This window comes from Mchenga conophoros, linkage group LG14 (genome assembly GCF_057382185.1).
Source record: "Mchenga conophoros isolate Kocher_MC1m ecotype Shallow Benthic linkage group LG14, M_conophoros_male_GT1.1, whole genome shotgun sequence".
NCBI classification, from domain to species: domain Eukaryota; kingdom Metazoa; phylum Chordata; class Actinopteri; order Cichliformes; family Cichlidae; genus Mchenga; species Mchenga conophoros.
Window position 1 is genome coordinate 15,448,514 of NC_140539.1, and position 25,085 is coordinate 15,473,598.

Sequence of the window (25,085 nt, forward strand, 5' to 3'; positions counted from 1 at the left end):
AAATGAGCAAGCAACATTAAGACATAAACACACACACAGCATGAAGCAACACACTCCTTTGAATAATTCAAAGTTCTGTCGTTGTTCTTATGATGGCTATACTTTATCTTTCTCTCACATAGACCGAGTCCTGTTTGTGTTTCCGCAGCCTCATCTCTCCTCTGTCCCTCTTCCATTTTTTTTTATTCTGCTCTCACACATCCCTTGTCTCTCTCATCTCGTCTCTCCTCTCATCCCCTATCTTCATCTACTCCTGCACTCCCCCTCCTTTCGTCTGTCCTCTCCTAACCCCAGCAGCCAGCAGGTCTACAGAGTAGTGCTCTCTGTGTGCCAGCAGCAATTCCTGGAGGGCAGTCAGGCAAACAAACCCAGGCAGTGCCCACTGCATGACTCACAGAGATACAGAGACAGAGCGAGAGGAAAGGGGTAGAATCATTAAGATGAGAGAGCAAAAAGATATGAAGCTGTTAAGAGGCGATGAGAGGGAACAGAAGGAGATTGGGGGTAAAAAAAAAAAGTGTTGAGAGTGCAAAAGGCGGTAAGGGAGATTAAGAGTGGGAGAGGAAAGACACGTAGAGAGAGTGGGAGATGGGGGCAAATGGAGGGCAACCTGCGCGATCTCGCATGCACATGAGAAGAGCGGGCACGCAGCTCAGCGAGGAGGCTCGAAGAGAGCGCGTAAAAGAAGTCCTTCTCCTCCTCCCCCCACCTCTCTCTCTCCACGTCCCCTCCTTTCACTCAGTCTCTCCAATTGATCTCTCTTCTGCCAAAAAGTGAAGCCCAGCACGACAGTCTTACATGAGCTGCCTGAACCCGAGACAGAAGGATGCATTTAGAGAGAGACAAAGCAGATGAAAGGTAAAGGTTGCTGCTGATAGATGAGGATAGCCACATCAGGATAGCTGGGACGCTTGCAGATAGCCTGTCAATTACTGCGTATCAAATGTTACTGACAGATAGATGGGAGCCTATCCCAGCTGTCACACGACGAGAGGCAGGGTGCATCCTGGACAGGTTGCCAATCTGGCACCAATTAACCTAACTCCACACAGAAAGGGCCTGGGAGGATGCTGGATTCAAACCCAGGACTTCTGATTACTGACCTCTGCACCACCGTCCTGCCCCATATTACCCAGAGATCGTATCTAGATCCTGACTGGCAAAATACCAGCACTGATTGTGTTTGCTATATGTTGAAACACACACTTTCAAACACTCTTCAGGTTTAATGTGCTGAACAGAAAGACACTGGATATATATACAGTATAAATGTCCACCAATGGCCTAAATGGTAGCACTGGAAACAAATACAACTCACAAACAAGTCCGAAACACCAACAGATGAGATAAATAGATATGGAGAGATATTCTGTGAGCGATTTCTAGGGGATTGATCCTCACCTCTGCCAACCTCCTTCTGGACTGCATTAGACATGGTGCTTAGATAATACACTTGTGGGGATGAGGGGAAGGAGATTCAGGGAAGGTGGAGACAGAGAGACCTGAGCATAGGAGATTTTTGTTTTCTGAGTTACTGCACCAACAGAATCCACCATTGAGGACACTGAAAACTCTGACTTACTTTATTATAAACCGCCTCTGCGGTTTATAATAAATGATTTACAACTACACAATTAAATGTTCATCTATAATTTAATGATAGTGGCCAATTAAATTTTTCACCTGGAGTTCATACACTGTCGGTTAAACTTTAATGCAGACTTCTGACCAGTTGCATAATAGAAAACACTTGGCAGTCTGCTTCAGCTACAATCTCAAGTAGACGTGCCCTTAAGGAGGACTAATTATGTTCATTTCCAGCTCCATATTTTTATTTGCTAGATTAGCTGTGGTTCCAAGTTCAAAACAAACCTTATTGATCTTATAGGGCACCTTTGTGCAGAGCCTTTGCTACTTGTCTGACTGAAGCAAGCTGTTCCAGCTCCTCCTCTTTTGTGATCGGCTGCCCCTCATTGGCAGGTTTGAAAAGCAAATAGATGTGGATGCTGTGGACCAGATGCAGTAGCGGTTTTAGATACGGGCGACACGGGCGGTTGCCCGGGGCGGCATCGTGGTGGGGGGCGGCATCACGGGCATCAGCAAAAAAAAGAAAAGAAAAAAAAAAAGCTTGTACTCATGCTGCCCCGACGTCAGCCAGCGCATATTGGGAATGGCATAGGCACCGATCGGTTTTCTATCGCCCATTTGCTGGGAGTAAGGACGCCCTTCGTTTGCGAGGTGCGCCTGCTGATTGCGGCGCAGAGAGGAGAGGGCGGGGCGGCGGGGGCAGCATCTAATAACCAACTCGCAAAGTAAAACAAAATAAAAATAAACCAACAAACACGAAAACACCAGACATTATGATACAGACTACAGAAGTTTAGAAAAAGAGAAAAGAAGAGGAGGAGAAACGAGCAAAAGATGCAGGTAAGCAGATGTGTCATTGGATAATGGCAGGTCATCCTGAAACAATCAGAATCAGAATACTTTATTAATCCCTAAGGAAATTATGTGAGTTACAGAAGAAATGGTAAAAATAGCAACAGTAACAGACTAAACTCCAAACAATACATTATGTTACAGATTTTAATATTAATTAGTCATTGTCAGTTGTTGATTCGTACTGTTCTCATTGTATGACGAATTATGATGGTTGTTTGGTAGCCGTTTGCATACTATGCATACTCTCTCTCTCTTCATATGTGTGTGTGTGTGTGTGTGTGTGTGTACAACAATTTTATGTTAATGTACAATCCTTAATATGCTTTGTGTGTGTGTGTGGGGTGAGGGCGCCAGAGGGAGTGTTCGCCCAGGGCGCCAAACTGGCTAGGACCGCCACTGACCAGATGAACATAACTACATTCATATTTTATCGAGCCGACAGTAGAAAAATAATGGTCTGAAACTAAACAGTTAGCTTGTGGCTCACAGGGATTACTTCAAATTGTTGCCATGTTTAAAAGCGCATCCACCAGCGTACAACTGTATAAATATAACAGAATAAAAGCTGCACAGGCCATGTTGTATCTTTAGAAGATAAAACAGATGCTTTTGTCTCAATACATCAAGCCAGTGTTTCTCCGTGGCAGTTAGAAGGATTATTGTTGACTTCACTGAACTGAAAAGAAGCTGAAGCATCGTGGATATAAAGCAATGCATTCTGACTTAAGATACAGCGCACTATTAATGAGCCACACTTTGTTTACTGGATTTTAGTGTATTTATAGTAAATCCAGCAACTGCACTTGACTGTCTTTGTATCTTATTTTCTTTTCTTTAGACTTTAGAATAGATCTGAGTTTGGTGAAAGTGTCAGCAGTCGTCTTCTGAGCTGAACTGATCGAGCGACGTTCCCATCGCTCCCAGAAGAGCAGTTTAGACATTTTTAGAAGAATGTTGAGTTAGGTGTAACTTCGCAAAGAACCAGTTTTAAATGATATCTTGAGACACTTTGTTACTAGCAGCTGTCACACAAACATCATTTCTCCCCCATTTCTTTAGTTGAATCTATGAAAAACTGGAACTGGACTGGACTGAAAATCAGTAGCAAAAGATGTGATGCAATGATGCCTTTAAATGTGAAACTTTGGGGTTTTATCCTCAATATGTAGGGCGGAGGTCAGGACAACGATAGAGCCATCTGTAAAACACGGTGGAGGCTCTGTCATGGTTTGGGGCTACATTTCTGTCAGGGGTGTTGGAGCGCTTGTTAAAACTGATGTTTAGAATTATACAGATTTTGTTATATACAGAAATATCCAATAAAAACACCATTAGCACAAGTTACTAATGAATGATGCGATTTGAATAAAGCACAGGTTGACCAGTCAGTCATTTTCTCTTTTAGATTCTTTTATTTAACCAATGTTACATTAAACTAACATAAATAAACATTTTTATGAACAAAAGGCACACAGTTCAAATATAAACAAAGAACGCCTGTACACCTTGTCTCAAAAACAAAAAGAAATTCTACCGTCTCTGAGCGACAGAGCAATCCGAGAGAGATGAGTTTCAAGGGGGTTTGTTGACAGAACGCTACAGCGCTGCCGCCGTTGCAGCAGCATTATGTCTCAGCATGACGTACACGCCTCAGCCCCTCAAAGGAGCCTAAGCGGTGGGCACAACAGCTAAAACGGCATCCGGGAGCAGCACTAGCTTCACGTGAATCCTCTGCCATGAGGTTAACAGTATGTGGAAAGTCCCTCTGAAACTCACATCCACCTCTGGTAAGAAGAGGCCACAAAATAAATGTCTGTTAAACTTAAAAGATTCATACACGCAGCACATATACTTGAAAATGGGCCGGAGGCTGGGTAAACACTTTAACAGGAGGGTCAGGGTTTCCAACAGCTTCTCTGTGGAAGCCTCTGATTGGTCTGTTGCAGCTTCCTCAAAATAATAATGTGGCCAGGTGGTCATTCACAGTACTGAGAGGACGCCAACTGTCTACTACAGCGTTTGTCCAGTGGGAACCACGATCATGTACAAGTCAAAATTACCCAATTAAATTTATTTATTTATATAAGCGCAGGTTCAGAACAACAGTCATCCCAAAGGCGCTTTATAATGTAAGGTAAGGACCCCACAGTATTACAGAGAGAAACCCAACAGGCTCTCGTCAGCAAGCACTTGGCAACAGCGGGGTGGAAGAACTCCCTTTTAACAGGAAGGGACCTCCATCAGAAGCAGGCTCAAGGAGGGGCAGCCAGGCTAGGCTAAGTGTGGGGGTGCGGGCTAGATTGGGTTTTACCTGCATCTGCTCCAAATAAGTACATTTCGTCTTTTTCCAAAGTGACGATAATCACTTGTCCACAGCAGACAAAGTGTGCTATACGAGTCCACTCAAGTCTGTTGCAGCTGTTTTCAGTTGTCATCCACCTCTGAACAGTAGATTAAAACAGGTGTGTCCTTTGCTAGTCCAGTTTCGTCCAGATGAATCCGGTCTGTTATTCCTTGATGCAGTCCAGGCTAGGTGGATCCAGCTGACTACAGACCGGGAACACTGAGTATTTGCAAACATTTTTTAGTCTGTTTCGACTGGTTTCACCGTCAGTTGGATTAAATTTAGTGTAACAAACCGATTACAATAGAGTCTGTTAAACCAAAGTGGACATATACTTTCTTTTTAATTCGTCTTAATTGTTATTTTAAAGTGGCTGTAGATGAGTAGATCCACTCATCTACAACCTGAACAGACTCTGCACATTAAGTGTTTGCAAATACAGACACCGCGTTGCAATCTTGGCTCAGACAGCGACTGTACTGGGCACCTCCTCATAGTGAATGATGAAGTAAGGGTAGCTCTGGTCATCATTGAAGATGACAAAGATCTGGGGGTCCATCCAGTTGTCCACGCAGGAGTCATAGAGGTCGCTAGAGGCGTCACGAGGGTTGATAGGTGGAGGCCGTCGCATAGAGGGATTTCCTACAGTATACCTGTGTGAAAACAAAGAGGAAAACAGAAAAGCTCAGTTAAGGAGCTGGGACTCTGGAGATACAAGATAATAATTTACCACACAGAAATCCAAATTTCAAGATTACAAGACTGCCGTATCTTTCGCCACACTTCATATAATACAGCATGTAGCGACTGTATGAAATGAAACTGTGCACTGTAGGCGGGTTGTTTTTCCTCGCTTAAATATTCATGTCAATCCCCAAAGACCCGTCATCCATCAGTCTCTGTGCTGCTTATTCGGGGATCATAAATAAGACAAAGGCAGCGGGTAGAGACGTGGAGTCTGTGTTGCTGTTCGGGTCTGACGCTTATGCCGTGGAACAGATTGGACCCAGGTTTACAGACAGAGTGTTGTTCCTAAACCGCCACACAATCCCCTGGGTGCACCACACACTCTGCTGCAGCAAAACAAAGCCGGCAACGTACGATGGGCACAGCCAAATCAGCTGTTTTACATGTGTGGCTCTACATTTGACTTGCATTTTAAAAGGAATTTGTGTAGCATGACGATAGTATGACATGAAAGATGGTTTATGGAAAAGAACCTCCGGTTTCTCACGATCCAGATTGATGCCGATGTGTTCTGTAAATCGAAATGTAGAAGTACTCGAGCGTTTGCGAGAGACGGGGGTCAAAAAGGAAAAGTTGTTTATGCAGAGCCGTGCACTGGAGGGAACATACTTGTCAAACACTGCAAACGGTTCATTAGGGACGCTAAACCGCGCAAGCCAGCGATAAACCCAGGACACATAAGGCCTTGATTTAGCATTTACCACACTATGTTCTTTCCGACCTCCTCTAAACCAAAGCAGATTTACATCTAGCTAAGATGTAAACGGGGAACAATTAAACAAAGCAAAGCACTGTGAGTGGTATAAGTGGGGGCCATTGCTTTAGAGGCACACAAATCACACGATTAAGCCAATATATTCCCAGCAATTTAACCCAAATGACATGTTATTTTTCCCCCTCCAGATAAATAAAACTCCACCCATAACTGGAGATGTTTTCTTATCAGTGTCCACACAAGCATGCACGCACACACCTACCTTCCAGTGAGGACTTTGGCCAGGAACATGCAGTGGACTCCTTTCGGCGAGCGTTTGGAGAAGTTGTGCGAGTAGACAGCTTTACGGGCAAAGTAGGATCCCTGTCCGAACATGGTGGCGTGTTTGCCACAGACTCGGGGGTCGAAGTTGTGCTTGCAGATGCCCTCCACCACGTCGGCCGAGGTGCCGTGGAAGAGGTGACGCTCGCTCAGCTGCCGGTCCCTCTCCGACATGCGCCGCGACATGTACTCCTTCTTCCTGTTGGAGCAGAGGAGGCGAAAGGGGATTTGTCAGCGATTCATTCATTTCAGAAAATAACACACAGACTGTATTGATGAGAAAATACGACTTAACACTAACTGTGACCACAACCTTGCGTACACTGAAACTGTGGAAAAACGCAGCCCTGAATCTGGTTCTTGCGCAACGATTGGTACAGTGACACTGTAACGCGCTGCTCATTTTGAAAGTGTTTCAGGCCAGAAAGGCTGTGACCCTGGCATGACCTCCCATGATCTCTCAGCTTGTTAGTGACAGACACACACACACACACACACACACACACACACACACACACACACACACACACACACACACACACACACACACTTAATTTCCAAATTTAGAAAAGAGGTGATAAACGCTCTCTTTTCACATGAACATTTCACAAGTCATTTGCGTGCAAATACACACACACGCACAAACAGACAAGCAAACAAGCAGTTATGGGTTTCCTGTCATAACCAGAGTGTGGGAAGAGGAACTCTACCGACATTCAGAGGGGGGGGCAACACTTTCAAATTCAGTGACACGCACGCACAGAAACACACACCTTCAGTCATTTTGAAACCGTGTGGTACCCGTGTGGGAGAGTATAACTGTCACAGCTGATAGGCCTTGCCCTGCACTAATCACAGCGGTTAGCCCTGTGTGTTGAAGACAGGAACATCATCATCACCAAACATCTCTCCATCTGCTGTTTTCACACACCACTGCTGACTCGTTCTCACGAAGTCCCACACAGCTGCTCCCATTTGGCCTATTTTCTTTCTTTCTTTCTTACCTCCCCACTCTTTACATTTTTTTACATTAAACCTTTTTTTGATTATCGTTTCAGTCTTAAACGTTTTAGACTTCAATAACAGATATCTGAATAAAAAGGATTAACACCCAGTCTGCACCGCAACAGCAAAGTCTGTGAAACTACCACCGTACTCTGGTGCAACTTCAGCAACACTATGGGTTCATTATATAAAACACAGATCGTTGTTGTTAACATCAATACTTATTTTACGTCCTCAAGTGAGGTCAAATCTCTCGACTGTCAAAACAAGTTTTGAAACTCGTGCCTTTCTCATGACATCGTAGATGTTGATTATTTCAGCAGAGCTGTGCTTGACAACACAACCACACATGCATCAAATTCGAATGCCACAGCTTTCCCACAAAGCATGAAAAAAAAGAAGCTACATGCAAAAGAAATTAATACATGCAACCCTGCCAGCACACTTACTGACAGAAAAGTTTCCTGGTGTCATGGTTAAAGTTTGTAGGAATTATACATGATTAAAAGACATCTCTATAATAATCTGCTTCTCCTCTCACCTCTTATACTTCTCCCATAGGAAGGGGTTCTGCACACGTAGGATCTTGATGATCCTGAACTTGGTCTCCGAAACCGTCTTGTGGAACAGGCTGTACACCGTCCTGTAGCTGCGGTCTTCGCGGGAAACCGGCACCTGAAGGAAGTCCTGGCTCATGGTCATTGGCAACCACGTTTCAGGAAAAAGGCTGGGTGGGTTGGTGGTAGTTGGCGAGAGGGGATATGACGCAGGAAGGTCCATGGACAAAGAGGAGGAGGATGATGATAATGAGGAGGAGGAAGAGGATGATGAGCAGGATGAGGAAGAGGACGACGAACAGCTGAGAGGAGATAGAGAGAGGCCGCTCAAAGTCCTAAAACGAAAGAAAGAAAATGAAGCGTTAGATTTCTGACAGTAGTGTAAGAAATATCATTAATGGTTACTTATTTCCTATGTTAATAGCATATTTAGGGCATATACTGCACATTATATAGACAAATATATTTATATTCAGGACAAACCAAGCTACTGACAATAGGCTGTTTGATTATCAAACTGAATGGGATAAAAGACATTTTATGAATTTGCAAGTTGCTTGATCAGACAAAACAAACATTTATACACATCAGTTTTGGTTCTGGGAAGTTGTGATGAGGTTTACATGAAAAATATTCAGTGCAGCTCGAATTTCTATACTCAGATCTGCAGGCAAAGGGACGTTTTCGGTTTGTAGCCTGAGTACTACCGACCAATCACATATAAGAAAGCAGCTGTAGCTGTGTGCTAATTCTGTCACCTTGAATAAAGTATGATTCATTTCATTTTACATGCAATATAAAGTCATTAAAAATGTTACTAGGAAGTATTATGTAAGTTACGTCTAATTAGAGGGCAGTGAGATGATCTTACTCGCATGCAATCTTATAAATAACTAGACTACGCAATTTCTGGAGAAACTGTGGTGGGATTGTTGCTATGAGTGGACTCAATCTGTAGCTTGACTTCAGTGCAGCTAAAAAGCCAGAGATAAAGGGGTTGGCTAACAGAGTTGAAGAGAGATGGCTCATAAACACAAGTGTACTGTACCTGAGATAGCAGCTACCTGGTACATAATGGGATTACTCTGAGTGATCATAATAATTTCTGCCATACTGGTTTTGTATTCAAAGTGTAGTCACCCTCACTGTTCAGGGACATTTACCTTGCTGTAGTAAAGCTGTCCCTCCGCAGTACACAATCATTTTGTGCGTGGGAAAATATTTACAGTTAAAAAAAATAAAATATAAAAATGATTTCTGAAAAGTGTGTTGATGAGGATTACATAATATAGACAAAAAAGTGTCACCCTGAAAAACACCCCACACTGTACTTGAACCCTCGACCTTCAACATACAAGGGACAGAGTGAGAGGTAACTTAGCCCCTAAGCCACTGAGGAATGTGTGACACAGGAGGGGCTCTCACCAACTTCAATTGTTTTGAAGTATGGTCTGTTTACAAAAAAAAAAGACAACAAAAAATATCAATAAACTGCTCATAGTTGAGAATCCGCATTATGAAAAGGCCTCCACACGATGCTCAGAAAGACCGGACAACTGTGACTGGATCAGAAGCGCCGATTACTCTGATCAAGTGTGCTTCACAGAGGGATGATAGCTGCTGCCCTTTATTGAAACCTCATCTCTTTTCATCTGCCTTTATCCATGCCTGCTGAAGGTCAGTGAGAGCAGCTTTGGAGGAATTTACAGCAACCAAACCATCACCTAATGGCACCCCAGCACACTCCCCATCTCTCCACCTTCCTATAGCTGTGCTCCCATATGCCTACAATCAATACCCCCCCCCCCTCCCCCCATACACACACACCCAAAAATCCCCAAGAGTGAAACAAAACTGCCCGCCTGCCTGCCGCAGTGGACTAGCATTTCCACGAGCGCGCTCTCTAAAAATCATCTGCCACTGACTGTCAACAATGACATCACCGCACAGGGGAGCGGAGCAGCTCCTCAGCAGCCGTCAGCCATCACCGACCAAACAAAACAACAGGACTGCGCGAAAATGAAACCCAGACACCAAACAAGACAACAGGGAGGCGAAGTGAAGCAGAGACAGGAGCGAGAACAAGACACGAGGGGGGGGAAATAAAATGCCCATTGTGGAGCTGTCAAAAAGTGACAAAAAAAGAAAACTATTACGTCTGGCATTTGAGTCGGTAACAGTAGTTTGGCTGTCAAGTTATCGCCCTCCAAGTGTAAATGCTGTTAGTGCTATCAGCCATAAGAAAGTGAGTGTGTGTGTGTGTGCGCGCGTTGTCAGGAGACTGTGATCAGAGTGACTCTAAGTCGGTGCGACAGTTTTTCTCATCTCCTTTCTCTCTCTCTCTCTCGCTTATCTTGTCTGTCCGGTCTCGATCTCTCCCCCCTCCTCCCTGAAATCGATGTCTCTATTCCCTGTGTGCTTTGAAGAGATCACAGACAGCCTGCTGCAGAAAACAAGTGTGAAATGAAAAGGGACAGATAACACGAGAATGATGGACTTGGGGGAGAGAAAAGAGTGAGGAAAAAAAGAAAAGGAGGAAGATTAGGGGCAGATAACAAGGGGGGGAGAGAGGGGAGGAGATGGCTGAAAATAACACCGGCAGAGCAGAAAGAGATGACAGAAGGAAGGCGGGGGGAGAGCGGTGGGGAGGGGAGTGAGGGGGGAGAGTGCCAATCAAGCTAATGACCTCAACCTCCAAGCCCAAGCACAGATTGTTCCTGATAGACACACACACAGACACACACACGCCAACAAACTGTTTCAGGTCACTCGAAAGGACACCGGACGGACTGACAGCCATTCCTTTGCACAAATAAAATTCCCATTTTATTGGATCGCCTGGCTAGAAGCTTTTTTTTTCTTTTTTGGTGCCCATTGTGTGACTGTGATCAGATAAAGTAATTAACTGAAGCTCACACACACACCAAATGGATGACAACGTCCCATAACAAGTCACTCAATCCAAATTCCAGCTCCCCACAGGAACATTTCACACTCCTTCACTCACCAACTCCACTCTGCTGTGCACCCAGTCTGGAAACCATTTAGACCTCATTCACTTCCTCAGCTGTGCTCTGCGTCTCCCTCCTTCTCCCTCTCTCTCTCTTTTCCTTCTCTCCTTTTCTCCCTCCATCTCCTGCTCTCCATTTTGTCTTCCCCTGCCTGTCAGGGCCCCGGTAGGAACAGCTCGTTCTAGCGTTCGCTCTGTGTGGGAAACTGGCAGGACACCGCTACAGCAGCCTGCTCGGCAAAGGAAGTGAAAGATTCTGCAAATGGGGTGAAATGACTCCACTTGTTTCCAATCTGGTATTACTTGTTTCAAAAATAAGACCCGAGTGCTGCAAGCCAGATCACTTCACTGCTATAAGGACAGGAAGTTGACTGAGCTAAAGAAAGAATTTATTTTTTTTTTAAAAAGAAAAGAGGGGAAATAAACGCATTAGAAAAGGTTCGCTAGATCTGGAGCGCTAATGTTTTGCTTCTTTTCACCCTTTCCTTGATTTCTGCCTCTGGCCCGTCTCTCGACTTGACTCGTCTGTTCTCGTTTGCCTCCTTTATCTCATTTTCCCGTCCATCTGCTTCGCTCTGCACAGGACATCTCCCCGTGTCCCAGTGACTCTGTTTGACGTGCCAAAAATCTGTGCCGTGGTAAAGATGGGGTTTGAGTTTAGCTCAGGCTGCCAGTGTGCAGCAGAAAAGATAAAATGTGAATACAGTGTTCAGTATTCAACGCTGACTGTGACATTAACATCATGTACCGACCTCTGTGTGCCTGCAGCGTCTCCAAACTACAAATTCAGGATGCTCAGAGAACACAGAGAGCCACAAGAAGATGGCGTGTCAGATACTCAAGAATCAACTTTGTGTGCGAGTGACTTTGCACATGTTGCCAGGGACTTTTTTTGTGTTGAATGCAGAACTTTGTTCTAGAAATCAGTGTTGCTTCATGTGCAAAAATACTAAATGTTCTCTGATCTAAGTGCTAAATGATTTAGACAGCTCTACTGGAAAGTACAAAGGCAAGCCAGCAGGGAAAAACAGAAAAGCAAGGCTATTAATCTAGTTAATGACTGCTACCTTTCAAACGAGAACTGCTACTGTTAATTAGTACCAATACTAAGCTCTGGAAAAAGTCGTTTTCTGGCATTACTTACTATAAGGCTGGGTGTATCTTGGCAATAGTCATTATGTGATTAACAGCTTTGGCCTCAGATGCAGTCCTTTATTTAAAGTCTGCATCACAACAACCGTCACATTAGGTAGTTCAGAACAGCCACCATACTGGGTGTATCACTCCGCCCAATCTAAACTAAGCCTAATGCCCGCGCAGAGTACAATACAGTTCCTATGAATACAGTAACACGTTCACAAAAACGAGTCTCTGCTTACATTACTGCAAGCGATGCTCTGAGAGCAAATCCACTAAGTCACTGTGGAGACATCTCAGCTGTGTTGTTGTTTATCTACTCGAGCCATGTCTTCACCATGGCCAAAACCTCAACCTCTGGATCCAGCTTTAGCTCTATTAGTGCTCACCTCCTAACCACAAAAGCAAAGCTGTAGTTAGATCTAATATCAGCCATGTTTACTTACTGTAGGTGTGGTGTGAGAATCACGGAGGACATGAACATGGGCCGCTTCTTGATCTGACGTCGGAACCCGAAGACTGCGTTCTGCTGGAAGCCCTCCCTGATGTTGAGGATATACTGGTTCTGGAGCGTAATGAACCTCACCTCCTTAAGACCTCTCGAACTCGCCTCCTCTATGAGCTTAACCACAGGCTGTGGAGCAGAAGGAAAGGGAGGGAAAACACATTTGTTTACCATTTTCTGCAGGTAACTTCTGCATTTTTCCATTTTACCTGTAAATCAAATGTGGCCATTGCAAAGACGATAAATAAAAGGTCACACATGGATAAAAAGCTGTGTTACAAAAGCAAGTAGTTTGTGTACATGAGAGCTGTTTTTCTAAATCCACCCCATCACTGGACAATTGATTAATGTGGGCGAAGCTAATGTGTCTGGCATCTTGTTCGCAGAGCCTGAATGCACCCGAACACACACAAATAAATGCACCGAATGGCTCACCTCGGAGTATTCCCTCCAGCCAAAATTGTCTCTGCAGTAGTACTTCCACACTGTGTGACAGCTGGGGGTGGGGTTTGGGTTCATCGCAGGCAGGGGTAGAGGGCTGGGGGGGGTGCTCAGTCGTCGGACGCAGTCAAACTCGAGGTCGCACACTCGCATCGTCCCAAAGTCTAGGGCAAACACTCGACCCCTGCAACACAAGGTTTGAAGTCATTAGAATAACTACGTAGCTAAGCGCTGCAGTCAGCAATGCACATTAACCCAGACGGCTAGCACGCAGGGCTGTGGAGTGATGACCTTGTTGTTAAATAGTCACAGTTTATATTTCCATTAGAAGCTGTGCTACAAAGCACGAAGCTGTTGATGGAACGTTAACTTAATCCGTGAGCCCTGGAGCAGGATGATCAAACCTCTACTTAGTCACTTATACTGAGCTGCATAGGGTGTAAATTTAAAGTAAATGACTTACAAATGAAAAACAGAAAGCCATACATGACAACTGTGCTTCAAAGTGCCCTTGAGCAAGTTACTAGGATTAACTTTACTTTGACTTCCCCATGGAACCAGCTCATGGGAACAGCTCTCTCATTATGTACAACGATGGCTGACATTGCTCTCAAATCTTTACAGTAAGTAACCAAATAGCTGCCTAGCAAATTTTATATTATATAAAAAGATAGGTTAGCCCTTCCAAATCAAAACATCAGTAAACATCAACAAAGAAAATACCAGAACATTAAAAAAAAAAAAAAGTTAACCAAACAAATTTAAAAATGTGAGTTTTTAGTTGTTTTGTTCTGTGTGTGTGTGTTTTTTAAAGAGATCACCGAGTCCACAGATCTAAGGCTCTCAGACTCTGTAGCTCTCTCCCTCTGAGAGAGCTACAGAGTCTGAGAGCCAATGTTGAAAAAGCTGTGTCCTTTTCAGCCTCATATGATAAGCAGCCAGCAGGCCCTGATCACATGACCTCAGGGACCTGCTGGGGACATAAGAATGTAAAAGTTCACTGATGTAAGCTGGTGCTTGTCCATCTACAGCTCTAAAAGTCAGAACCACAGTCTTAAAATGAATTCTGCATTCAGTGGGGAGTTAGTGCAGCTGCAGACGATTCGGGGAGTTTTTGCTTTGACAAGTGAACAATGAATTACAACAATCTAGACATGATGATAATAATGATAATACTCCAGCCCCTGCTCTAAAGCCTTGCTATTTCGAGTAGCAAACAATCAGGTTAACCTACAGAATAATGATCTAGTAGCTGTAGGTGGTCAGTGAATGCACTTCAGCATAGTACAGTAGAGTTACCATCTGCCAAAAAAATAAATAGGGGAAACACATAATCTTTTCACGCCCATACAACCTCGCCTTAACCCCTCTCTGTCCCAACACACGCGGGTCAAAAACACTGTTGCGTGCATGTCTGAGTGTGTGCATGTGCATCAGTCGCGCTGCATTAGTCCTCCCTCGAGCCTCCGGCAAATCCTTTCTGGGTCAGACATACCACTTACATAAATGTGGCCAAACACACTGGCGTGCTATGGCAAGGACACACATATACACGATCTATACAAATATTTAACACACTAAACATGCACATGACACTACAGCCATAGAAGCGGGCACATTGCATGATGATGTTAATGGTCTCATTGATATTAGTGAGAAGCTAAGTGAATGTAACGTGAAAATGTTAGACTGTGTGTGTGTTACTTTAAAAAAAGTACACTACACAGTTTAGAGGTTTCCCACTGAAAAACAGAGAAGTGGAGCAGCAGCAGTAGCAGTAGCGCTGAAACCTCCTTATAAGTTCAACAGCCTGAAGCGGTGAAACCTCGTATTATAATGGCCGAAGAGAAAACAAGTCTTCAGTTTCATCCACTAAGTGCAGGTACTGGCTGCTGGGGTTACTGGCAAACACACCAGTGTCTCACAGGAAGGTGATAATGAGAGGTCCCGTCTCGTTTTTTGAAAACTCGCATAAACACTGACTCAAATGGTAGTTACATACCCTAAATTTACATCTGTATTTCTGCAAAGTCATACCGCGAACACATCTCTGGAATAGGAAGTGAAATGAGAGTTCATTTAGAGAGCACGTGCAGAAACAAAACAGTAACTGAAGAGTGAGTCACTGATAATCAGATCACCTGATTACCAGAAACACACAGAGAGAAGGTGCAGATAATCCCTGCGACTTTCTGAATTCTTCTCAACTAACGCAGACGCATTTCAGTTTAAAATGGGAAAAAAACAAAACAAAAAAAATGAATAGCTGTATTAATGTGAAAATGAAAGGCAGAAATGGAAGAGAAAAACAGAACAACAATGAAAAAAGGTGCAAGGGAGTGATGATACAAAAATAAATAAATCTGATTTTCACTGATGCTGATCTTTAGTTTCACCCTGTCCTGCACCTGTGCGCTCTCCTGTGACATGTTTTCATGGTATCGGAACAGAATGTTTTTCGCCTGTGACGGTATGTAATGATGACACGTGTGTGTGTGTGGCTGACTAACAAACCATGCACAAGTGTTATGAGAAAATGAACTTGAGCTTTCCATCCTACCTCACTCATTACCACAGTGTCGTTACTGATATGTTTTCATTTAAAAGCATGCTTGTTATATTTACGCCTCAGGTCTGCTCTACTCTGGTCTAGTAGGACCTCTAAAAAGACTGTTTGAAAAGCCTCTGACCCAGTTCTGCCTCCATCTCACTCTACCCCTTCCAACCATGTGTCCTACTTCACTACATCCATGAACCTCCTGTGAGGTCTTATTTTCCTCCTCCGACCAGTATTTCCACCATCTCCACAAACCACCTCAGCCTTGCTTTTTCAACCTTATCATTTCAACATAAAACACTGATTGGAAATTTTAAAAAAGGATGTAGCCTCTGTATCTACCTCTCACACATCCTACTCTCTCCCTCCCCGCTGCACATTCAGACAAATACTGGAGTCTCCGGAGTTGATTATTTCCAATTCCTTTCATATAGCCCCTTCCTCCCCATCTAGTTTGCCCCATTTTAAAAATAAAATTCCAGCAGTTAAATTAAGTGAACTGAGATTTGGTAAGATGGCCAATCAAGAGTTGGATAGTGACCCAAAGCACGCCCACTCTAGCAGAGTCAAAGACCATGCTGGAAATGCGGGGCTTCTCCCACTTTTCTCCCAAGGTGCACCCAAAAGGAAAGGAACTTGTACCGAGCAGCTCCCAACACTACAAGCAGGCAAGGCGATGGAAAAAGGACAGCGGCTCCTAAGGAATATGCCTATAGCACACACACCTTCAAACTTTCTCATGACTACACACCAAAGGACCCACATTCCAACATCAGTCATGCTATTGTGAACATCACACACTGGAGGAACACTCGTCTATGTACGTACACACACACATTCTTTGGACAGATTCATGTACGTACACGCAAAACTTCATCCAGTCACGCCCAGATAACTCAGTCAGGCAAGCAAATCTGCTGACGAACACTTCTTTTACACACACACACACACACACACACACACACACACACACACACACACACACACACACACACACACAGAACCTTGATGTCACGTACTAGTGTTATTTCCTTGTATTCACAATCCAGTTATCTATTTAAATAGGCTTCATTTGTTCCTGTTTTTTAGCTTTACAGGCAGTGAACACACAACAAAGTCACACACACGCACACACAGAACAGGAAGAAGTGCACACTCGCGTCACCTGCACGTCCTGGATTTTTCCAGTATGAGTGTATCTGTCCACATAATTGAGCTCATAGCTCAGGGTGTCCTCTCTCAGTCCTTTAAGCCTCTCTTTTGAAAATATTAAAGGTGCCCAGCCTATAAAGAATGTGAGGCTTTAAAAAAAGATGAAAAAGGGGGAAGATAAGCAAATGAGTTTGGAATTTAAATCAACACTTAATTAACACTTGAGGGAGGAGAGAAGACCAGAGAAAGAAAAACTGTTTGAAATCACGGGGAAAAGGATTCTGCTTGAGAGCACTGGGACATCTCTCCCACCTCTTTGGGGCCCTTCAGGGAAAAGTAAGGAATAAAGAAAAGGAGCGAGACAGAGGAATAAAAGGGAAGAAAATGGGCACGTCAAGGAAATGTAGAAGACAAAAAAAATTAAATCTGGTGTGGAATTATTATGAACAAAAAATAATTAAATTAAATAAAAGGAGGTGGAGCTGGAATTTAAAAAAAAAAAAATGGAGGCAGACTCTTGAGTAATGAGAGGCAGAGCGACACAGACCTCGCCCCTCTGATTCATGGCGTGATCTGTCTGACACATTATATCCACACAAACACACATCCAGTCTGACTATCTTGATACTGCCTCTACTCTCACAAACAAACACAGCTCACTTAGACACAATCATCCTTGATTTTCTGAGACTCATGAAACACATCTAGGTAACACAGAATCCCCTGTGATAGAAACACAAAGACACACTCACACACACCTTGGTGTCAGGTTGCTCTGTCCTTGGCGCTCAGTGACTCTTTATGCCAGTTAATGACAAGCAAAGCTTTTATCACATGGTTAATCAAAAAAAGGCCTGTCTTCATGACTGACGCGCACACACACACACACACGCACACGCACACACACACACACACACACACAGAGCAAGATGTCAAGTGCTAAAGTTCCTCCTTAAACAGATATTACAGGAAAAAGTTTGTATTTTGTTGTAAGTAACAGTTGTTACAATCAGCTTGTAAAGTGAACACTATTCCTCACTCTCTCACACACACACACACACACACACACACACACACACACACGGCAGCACAAATGAACAACTGTACGGTGCAGGATTATTACAGTATAAGTTTTAGAAGCGATGACTGTGACATTCCTCCTCACTGCTGAGTTCATGACTAAAACGGATTAACCGGACTTCCATTCCTGCTTATCATATGGATGGGATTAACCTGTGTTATGGATCACACACACACACACACACACACACACACACACACACACACACACGGGAACAGCTCAGCACAGAACACACACTCACACGCCCTGTAGTAGGCCATGCAAAACATAATCAGATGGAGATATACAAAAGCAGTCGTGCATTTTCTTTCCTGCCACACACACGCGCGCGCGGCCAAAGGCCGAATGGGCCTGTGTCTCCATACCGACGGCAGAGCTTGTTAAGTCATCTGCTCCTCTTTATACTGCTAACGATGTTATCATTTGGCTGCCGTAACCACGGTGACGCCTTCCACCCTGTGTGTGCGTGTGGCTGCTTGCGTGCATGAAAAGACAAGCTGGGTTGCATCTCTAAAGAAAGACGATCAAAAGAGCTCTCACACACACCCAATGCTACACAAAGCTTTGAGCAGTTGGCTGAATGAGCTGATTTGTGTCGACGCTGCACGGCTAACCGACTTTCCCCCAGTTTGTGTGTCATCACTCGGCAGGCTGCTCCGCTTTCAGAGCCCCCGACCGATATTAAAGTTTGCCCATAGTGCACATAATCAAATCTGCCAGAGACGAGCTTATTTACGGTCCTTACCTGTGGTGTAAATAAAATCTATAATGGCCCACCTTAGAAAAATAAAAAGATCAAAACAAAACAAAAAAAACCCCCAAAAAACCAAAAACCCAGAAACTGGCCACTGTTTACTTCTTGCCGATAAAAAGCTAAACACGCAAGAAAATGACTTATCTGGGATCATGTGAAAATGTTTTACGTTGTGTTTTCATTCAACCATCCACAAACAGTCAAACCTGTTTTAAGGGTCAGGGTTGGAGAATTCCTTTTTAGCCAAACTAAAAATGTATCCTCTGCTACTTGGGTATATTCACTTAAAAAATGGCAAAGATATATTAATAAATTAGCTTTTAACAAAACTCCAGTCATCAGAAGATACACCAGCATCAGACTAAAAAAGAAAACTGACTGAAATGCCTCAAAGTTTTTTTTTATGTAAAGAAAAACAAAAACAGTCATTACAGGATTATTCATATGATACAGAATTTCCACATATACACATTGAAAATGTGCTGGTAAAAAGTTTCTGTCGTTTCTGGTTTCCACTGCAGTTTCAGTCAAGTGAGCCAGATGGTCCTGTCTTACTGTATGAGACACACTCAAAAGGCCTCTGAAGAATCTGGGTTGACACCACCAGGTGCATATCCTGTTTGTGGAGCAATATGCTCTTTGCATAGTTTCAGCTGAAAACATGAGTCAACAAGTCAAACACACACACACAAAAGTTGGTGCACACCTCAAACACATAGGTGCTTAAAGGGCTTTAAATGTGAGTGGGGGTGTGGATAGGGTTAATGCCTTAAGATTACACTATACTGACATAAAGTGCACTTGTAATTAGATCCACATAATGACATGAAAATGAGGGGAGGCCTCTAACTCGCAAACACTGCAGAAGAGATTGAAAGCTTAGGGTCAAACATGTGTACAAGTACCCTTTGTGTGTGTGACAGTGTGAATGTACTTGCATACAGTACAGTTTCACAGGAAGCAGTAGATGCTCCTTTGTGTCACCCCAATGGGGGCGAGGGAGAAAAAGACGTTTATCTCCGTCTGCTAAAAGGCGAGCGTGAGAGCACTGCGAGTCACTTTGCTTCCCTGTGCAGTTTATTCGTGCGAGTGTTTGCGTGCCAAGCAGTGCGTGTGTGAGTGTGGGTGCGAGTGTACACAGTGACACGCACGCTTATGACCGAGGGAAGAAGAGAGCTGCCAAGTGCGTTTGTGTCACTGACCGCACAAGGCCGCTGGGGGTCACGCAAGTTCACGGCTTTCTGCAACGAGTGCTATAAAAAAACAAAGAAAGAAAGAAAAGAAAAAGCCTCGCTTTTGACGGCTTTCTGGCCAATCACAGATCTGGGTTTGGAAGAAGGGAAGTGCAGGAAATAGATAACCGATATCAGGGCCATGCCTACACAAGGGCGTGATAGCTGTTCAAATAAAGAGATACAGTAAATGCAGGTGACACATTAACTAGAAGGACACACGGACCATGTGCATTATAAAGCTGTGAAAGCAACAGTCAGCATTGGGAGGAGCAGTCACTTGTCTGCAGTCCATCATCCACGCATGTACAGAACAGCTGTGCAGTGTTTTCAGTTTGTCACCGGTGGCAAAACCAAAGAGGAAACTCAGGTCTACAGTTTCCAACACTCTGAACCAGAAGTGGCTTAGACTATCACTTGCATGCAGCCTATCAGATTACTGCACCATTGTTGCTATGTCACAAATACCCATCGATCTAACAAACAGTCCTTTCAGCAGCATGTTCAACACCAAATGGACTGGGGTGGTGGCAGTATTCTCCAATTTCAGCCCCGCTTATACAGAATGAGGATTTGGGTTAAAACTTGAAACGGTTTAATTGTCCACTTATATTGGAAATATTATAATTTATATGAAAACAATTGTCAGGAATAAAGAGAAATGCTGAAGGGTGATACTCTTGGGGCATGAATTGTGGTTTCACTTCCTACTTTCAATTGACTGAATGCAAAGTGAATTGTCCCATCACCCACAGACACAGATGGCAAAGATCCAACCAAAAAAAACCAAAAACAAAACAGAAATACTTTGATGCTGCTTCCCTCTGTAGCAGGGGTCCTGTATCTAACCAGGGAGTTTGTAGCACACATGCTACTGATTAACACAGAGTACAGGTTGCACTACAGCGGGATACTTACTGATACTTTAGCCTGACTTGCTCATTGTCAGGGTTGCAGTACAGTCTCTCCAGCTGTTCCTGGGAGTCATCTGCTATGCTCTGCCAGGTCTGGCTGCTGCTCTTGCGGATCTGCCAGTGGTAGGGCAGGACGGTGTGGTGGTGGGCACAGTCATTGCCATAAACGCACAGTCCCTGGAGGAAATCCACACAAATGTCCACTGAGTCTGACTGGTGTGTGTGATATTGGAGCTGAGTGAGCAGCTCAAAAACCAGATCCAGTGAGGCCTCTTCACTTTTGTCCTGAAATAGCACTCCTTTGTCAGGCTGCAGGAGGAGGGGGTCCGAGATTCCAGTGCAGTCTTTGACTGGAGGATTTGTTGCCCCAGAGGTTAGGAGGTCGTTGCTTTTGATTGCCCCCTCCTGGTGTGGAGGAACCTGGGGTGCAACTATGGGAGGTATATCCCTGCTGGGAGCTGTTATTGTCACCGCGCTACCAGACTCCCTGAGGCCCGGTTTCAGCTGGAAGCAGTTGGGGGAAGAATCGCTGATCTTAGGTTGCTCCCCTCGCCGAACAGTCTCATCCAGCTCCGTAGTAGTATCGGCTATTTCCACATCAACGTCCTGGGTGATCAACCCAGGCACACCGGCCCCAGCGGTGGCATTGTCAGCGGTGCCCCGGTCTTTGAGGCACACCTGGCCCAGGCAGTTCTGTTTCACTACAGCCGCTGCGCACAAATTCCCCGGAGTCCGGCCCGGCTGGTTCCGGGGAACAAACACCCCATCCCCGGAGACCAGCGTATCTGTGCTCAGCAAAGTAGTCAGTATAGGATCCTCCAGGGCTCGGTGGAGGCATTTGGCATCCAATTTCCTTTGTTTCTTCTTGAAATAAGGTTTCACCAGAGATATTTTGTCCGAGAGCCCCACAATCTGTTGCTCCGTGAAATCTTCCCCTTCGTCCATATTCAAACTCACATCCAGGGTGATCCCGGTCGGCACACCATCTGTGGATTTCTGGAGAATGTGCAAAGTTTTGTCCATGAGCTTCTGTGAAAGCCCGTCAGTCCTGGGAGAAGGAGAAAGAGAAGAGAAAGAGGTAGTCATCAAAGACAACACCTATAATCCTTTAAGCCTAGTTTCCAAGGTGAAGTCATCCTAGCGCATAAAGAAATGATTAATAGTCTGTGTCGCTCGGACGAGGTATTAGCCCATATCATAAACTCATCTTTTCTTTCCTGGAAAGGAAAACCCTCACCCTCTATATACCGAAACGAAACCAGTTCACCCCCCTCCCTCCGCAGACCAAAACTGCTCTGGTCCCAGAATGACCCAGCACATGTTACACCACCATCATCATCATCATCATCATCTGCGGTCATTATAAACCCGTCCTTATAGGAATATTACAGGAACAGCCTGTTATACAGAGTCTCGTTAGTGAAGCAGCTTAGTGCAGTCAACAGGCCAACTGAAGCGGAAAAATATTACCTAATCCTACAGCAGGGAACTTGGGCTCCAGCCTCAGATTAATCATAAAAAAAAAACGAGAACATATAATTGCAGTGTCTTATGCTTTTTCCTCCTCCTCCTTCTTGTGCCTTTCTTTGGTGTGCTGCTAACGTCATTCCTGCAATTACAGCTGCGTATCCGAACGGGAGCGATAAAATCATCAATTGTAACAAAACCTCCCTCTCCCGGGACGGTGTATTTTGATCACGGGAGTCCGATACGCGGCCCCTGCCGTCTACGTGCCGCTCACACGTCGCTGCTCGAGCAACTTTGCACGTACGCTTTACAGCTGACAAATACACACACAGTCCCATATATACACACAGAGACACACACGGCACCGCAAATGCCGAGCAGCGACAAAAGACAAGCGGGACACCCCGGAGACTTGTTTCAGCGCTCCGCTACACAAACGGCAGCTCTCGTCGTTCTTTAAGCAGAAACACTTGATCAGCAGACCAGGGGCTCTGCGGGCTGTCCGTGTGAGAGAAACACACAGAGAAGCACTGCAGCATGCCCAGCTTCCCCACAGGACAGCCCGCAGAGCCCCGGGTCTCTCACACCGAGGCGACAAAACCCTACCTGCGCGATAATGTCCGCCCCACTCCCCCCCGGTCTCGACGCTCTTTGGTGGGTAAAATCCAGTGCACTCATCGGAGAAGCTCCGGGGATAATAGTATCCGTGTCCGGGGCTAGACTGTTGTCCGGTTCGGTTGCTCTCGTCCTTCTGTTGTCCCCGACGCGTTCATACTACGTCTCTATTTCATGGTGTCTCCCTTTCTTTGTATCCTTCTGCCGGATAGGAAAAGACGACTGAGAACAGAAGAGAGGAACGCACAGCTGTGGCGAGAGACGCTCTAACTGACTGCCCTCTCTCCCATCTTTGCACAACCTGGCCCCGCCCCCGTAACCTGTCAGAGGCGGGGTCTCCTCAAAGGAAGGCTGGGCTTCGGCTCGAAGGGAGGCGGGGCCGGAAACGCAGCATGAGAGTGTGGGGAAACCTCAGCGACCCCGGAAGTAGGTTTCTAAAAACAAACAAGCATTAACATACTGTTAAAGTTAATTGCAGCTCTTTGATGGAAAAATAATTAAATAATTTAGATGTATCCATTCCAAGTAAAACTAGTAGATTAATGGTTTAGGTAAAAAAACAACTATATACTATATGAAAAGTGCTTTGGTAGGTTGCTGTAGTGAGTTTTGGAGCTATATTCTAAACCCACAAACCAAAACATTTCTATTTCTCCTTATTTTGCGGTTGTTTTAATTACCACAGCTGTGAAAAAGTATTCTCCCTCTTGCTGATTTCACTGATTTCATTCTTTCTTACAGTGTGTGTCTTTCTGTCTGTCTTGTCTGTCTCTTTTCTTCACATTTATCACCCTTACATGTTTTAGATCAACAAACAAATTTATTAAGAGAAAAAAAGGTATCCAAACTAACCTGGCCCCATAAACCTAATAACTGGTTGTGTCAGCAATAACTTTCACAGCAAGAACTGTGATAACTGGCAATGAGTCTTTCACATCTTTTTGGCCCACTCATCTTTGTAGAATTGATCAGACTCATTGGAGGGTTTTTGAGCATGAACAGCCCGTTTGAGTAAGTGCGAAAGCATCGTAATGGGCCACTCACCCCCCTCCCCCTTCCCCTTTTTAAAAAAAATATTCAGAGATGGACTGCTGTGTTGCTGTTTTGAATCATTGTCCTGCTAAATAACCCAAGTGTACTTGAGTTTCAAGGTGTGAACCGATGAGCAGAGATTCTCTTTCAGGATTTTCTGGAGAGCAGAATTCATAGTTCCTTCAACTATGGCAGCCCCAGACCATCACACTACCAGAACCATGTTTGACTGATGATATGATACAGTTTTACAACAGATGAAATGGGACTCAACCTTCCAGAAACTTCAGTTTGTGTCTCATCCGTCCACAGAGTAGGTCCAAAAGTCTTGGGAACCATCAATATGTTTGTTGGCAAACATCATGATGGTTCCCCTTGTGTTCTTTTTGGTCAGCGGTGAATTTTTCCTCAGACCTCTCCCATGGATACCATTTTTGTCCAGTCTCTTTCTTATTATTAAATCTTGAACTCTGACCTTAACTGAGGTAAGTGAAGTCTTAAGGTCTTTAGATGATGGAAATCTTGTGGTTTAAGAAGAGATCAACATAAATTGAAGAAGAAGAAGCCACACGATGGCTTTATAAAGGACACAGTCAGTAAAGATTACATGCTTTAACAACACTGGCTGAGAGAACACAGCCTACTCATTTCATAACTGACATGCACTAGAATAGTAATCAATTTTACATAACAGAAACTGAGACAAGTGAGGCCTGCGGGTCTTTAGATGTTGTTCTGAGTTCTTTTGTGACCTTCTGGAAGAGTTGTTGATGCGCTCTTGGAGTGATTTTGGTCAGCCAGACACTCTTGAAGAGGTTCACCACTGTTCTGATTTTTCTTTATTTGTGTATAATGGTTCTCACCGTGGTTCACTGGAGACCCAAAGCCTTAAACAAACCTTTGTAACATTTTCCAAAGTGATAGATTTCAATTAATTTGTTTCTCATTTCTTTTTCTTTTCTTTTTTTTTATCAGGGCATGATGTGCTAATTTTTGAGATCTTTTAGCCTACTTCACTTTATCTGATTCAGGTTCAGAGAGTTCTTGATTCAACAGG

General features: G+C 44.3%; 1 protein-coding gene across 2 annotated transcripts; it reads right to left on the reverse strand.

The window, feature by feature from the left end:
* Positions 1 to 3,831: 3,831 nt before the first annotated feature.
* On the reverse strand, positions 3,832 to 23,405 carry tiparp (TCDD-inducible poly(ADP-ribose) polymerase). Of its 2 annotated transcripts, XM_085245469.1 has the most exons (7): positions 22,988 to 23,405; positions 20,919 to 21,962; positions 13,219 to 13,408; positions 12,725 to 12,912; positions 8,116 to 8,466; positions 6,511 to 6,768; positions 3,832 to 5,439 (listed from the first exon to the last, which is right to left on the reverse strand). In XM_085245469.1, exons 2-7 carry the CDS (start codon positions 21,935 to 21,937, stop codon positions 5,250 to 5,252), a joined length of 2,196 nt encoding a protein of 731 aa, XP_085101595.1. In that variant the 5' UTR covers positions 21,938 to 21,962; positions 22,988 to 23,405; the 3' UTR covers positions 3,832 to 5,249. The 2 variants fall into 2 exon arrangements, with proteins under 2 accessions (XP_085101595.1, XP_085101594.1); XM_085245468.1 differs by lacking the exon at positions 22,988 to 23,405 and having other exon boundaries at positions 20,919 to 22,879.
* Positions 23,406 to 25,085: the final 1,680 nt, after the last annotated feature.

Bases quoted from the DNA above. Each gene is read 5' to 3' on its own strand.
- tiparp (XM_085245468.1), bottom strand. From the start codon at position 22,000: ATGACTACCTCTTTCTCTTCTCTTTCTCCTTCTCCCAGGACTGACGGG. The intron at 13,409-20,918 runs GTAAGTATCCCG...CTTGTGTTGCAG, and splicing joins CAAGTCAGGCTAAAGTATCA to GGGTCGAGTGTTTGCCCTAG. The intron at 12,913-13,218 runs GTGAGCCATTCG...TCTGCTCCACAG, and splicing joins GCTGGAGGGAATACTCCGAG to CCTGTGGTTAAGCTCATAGA.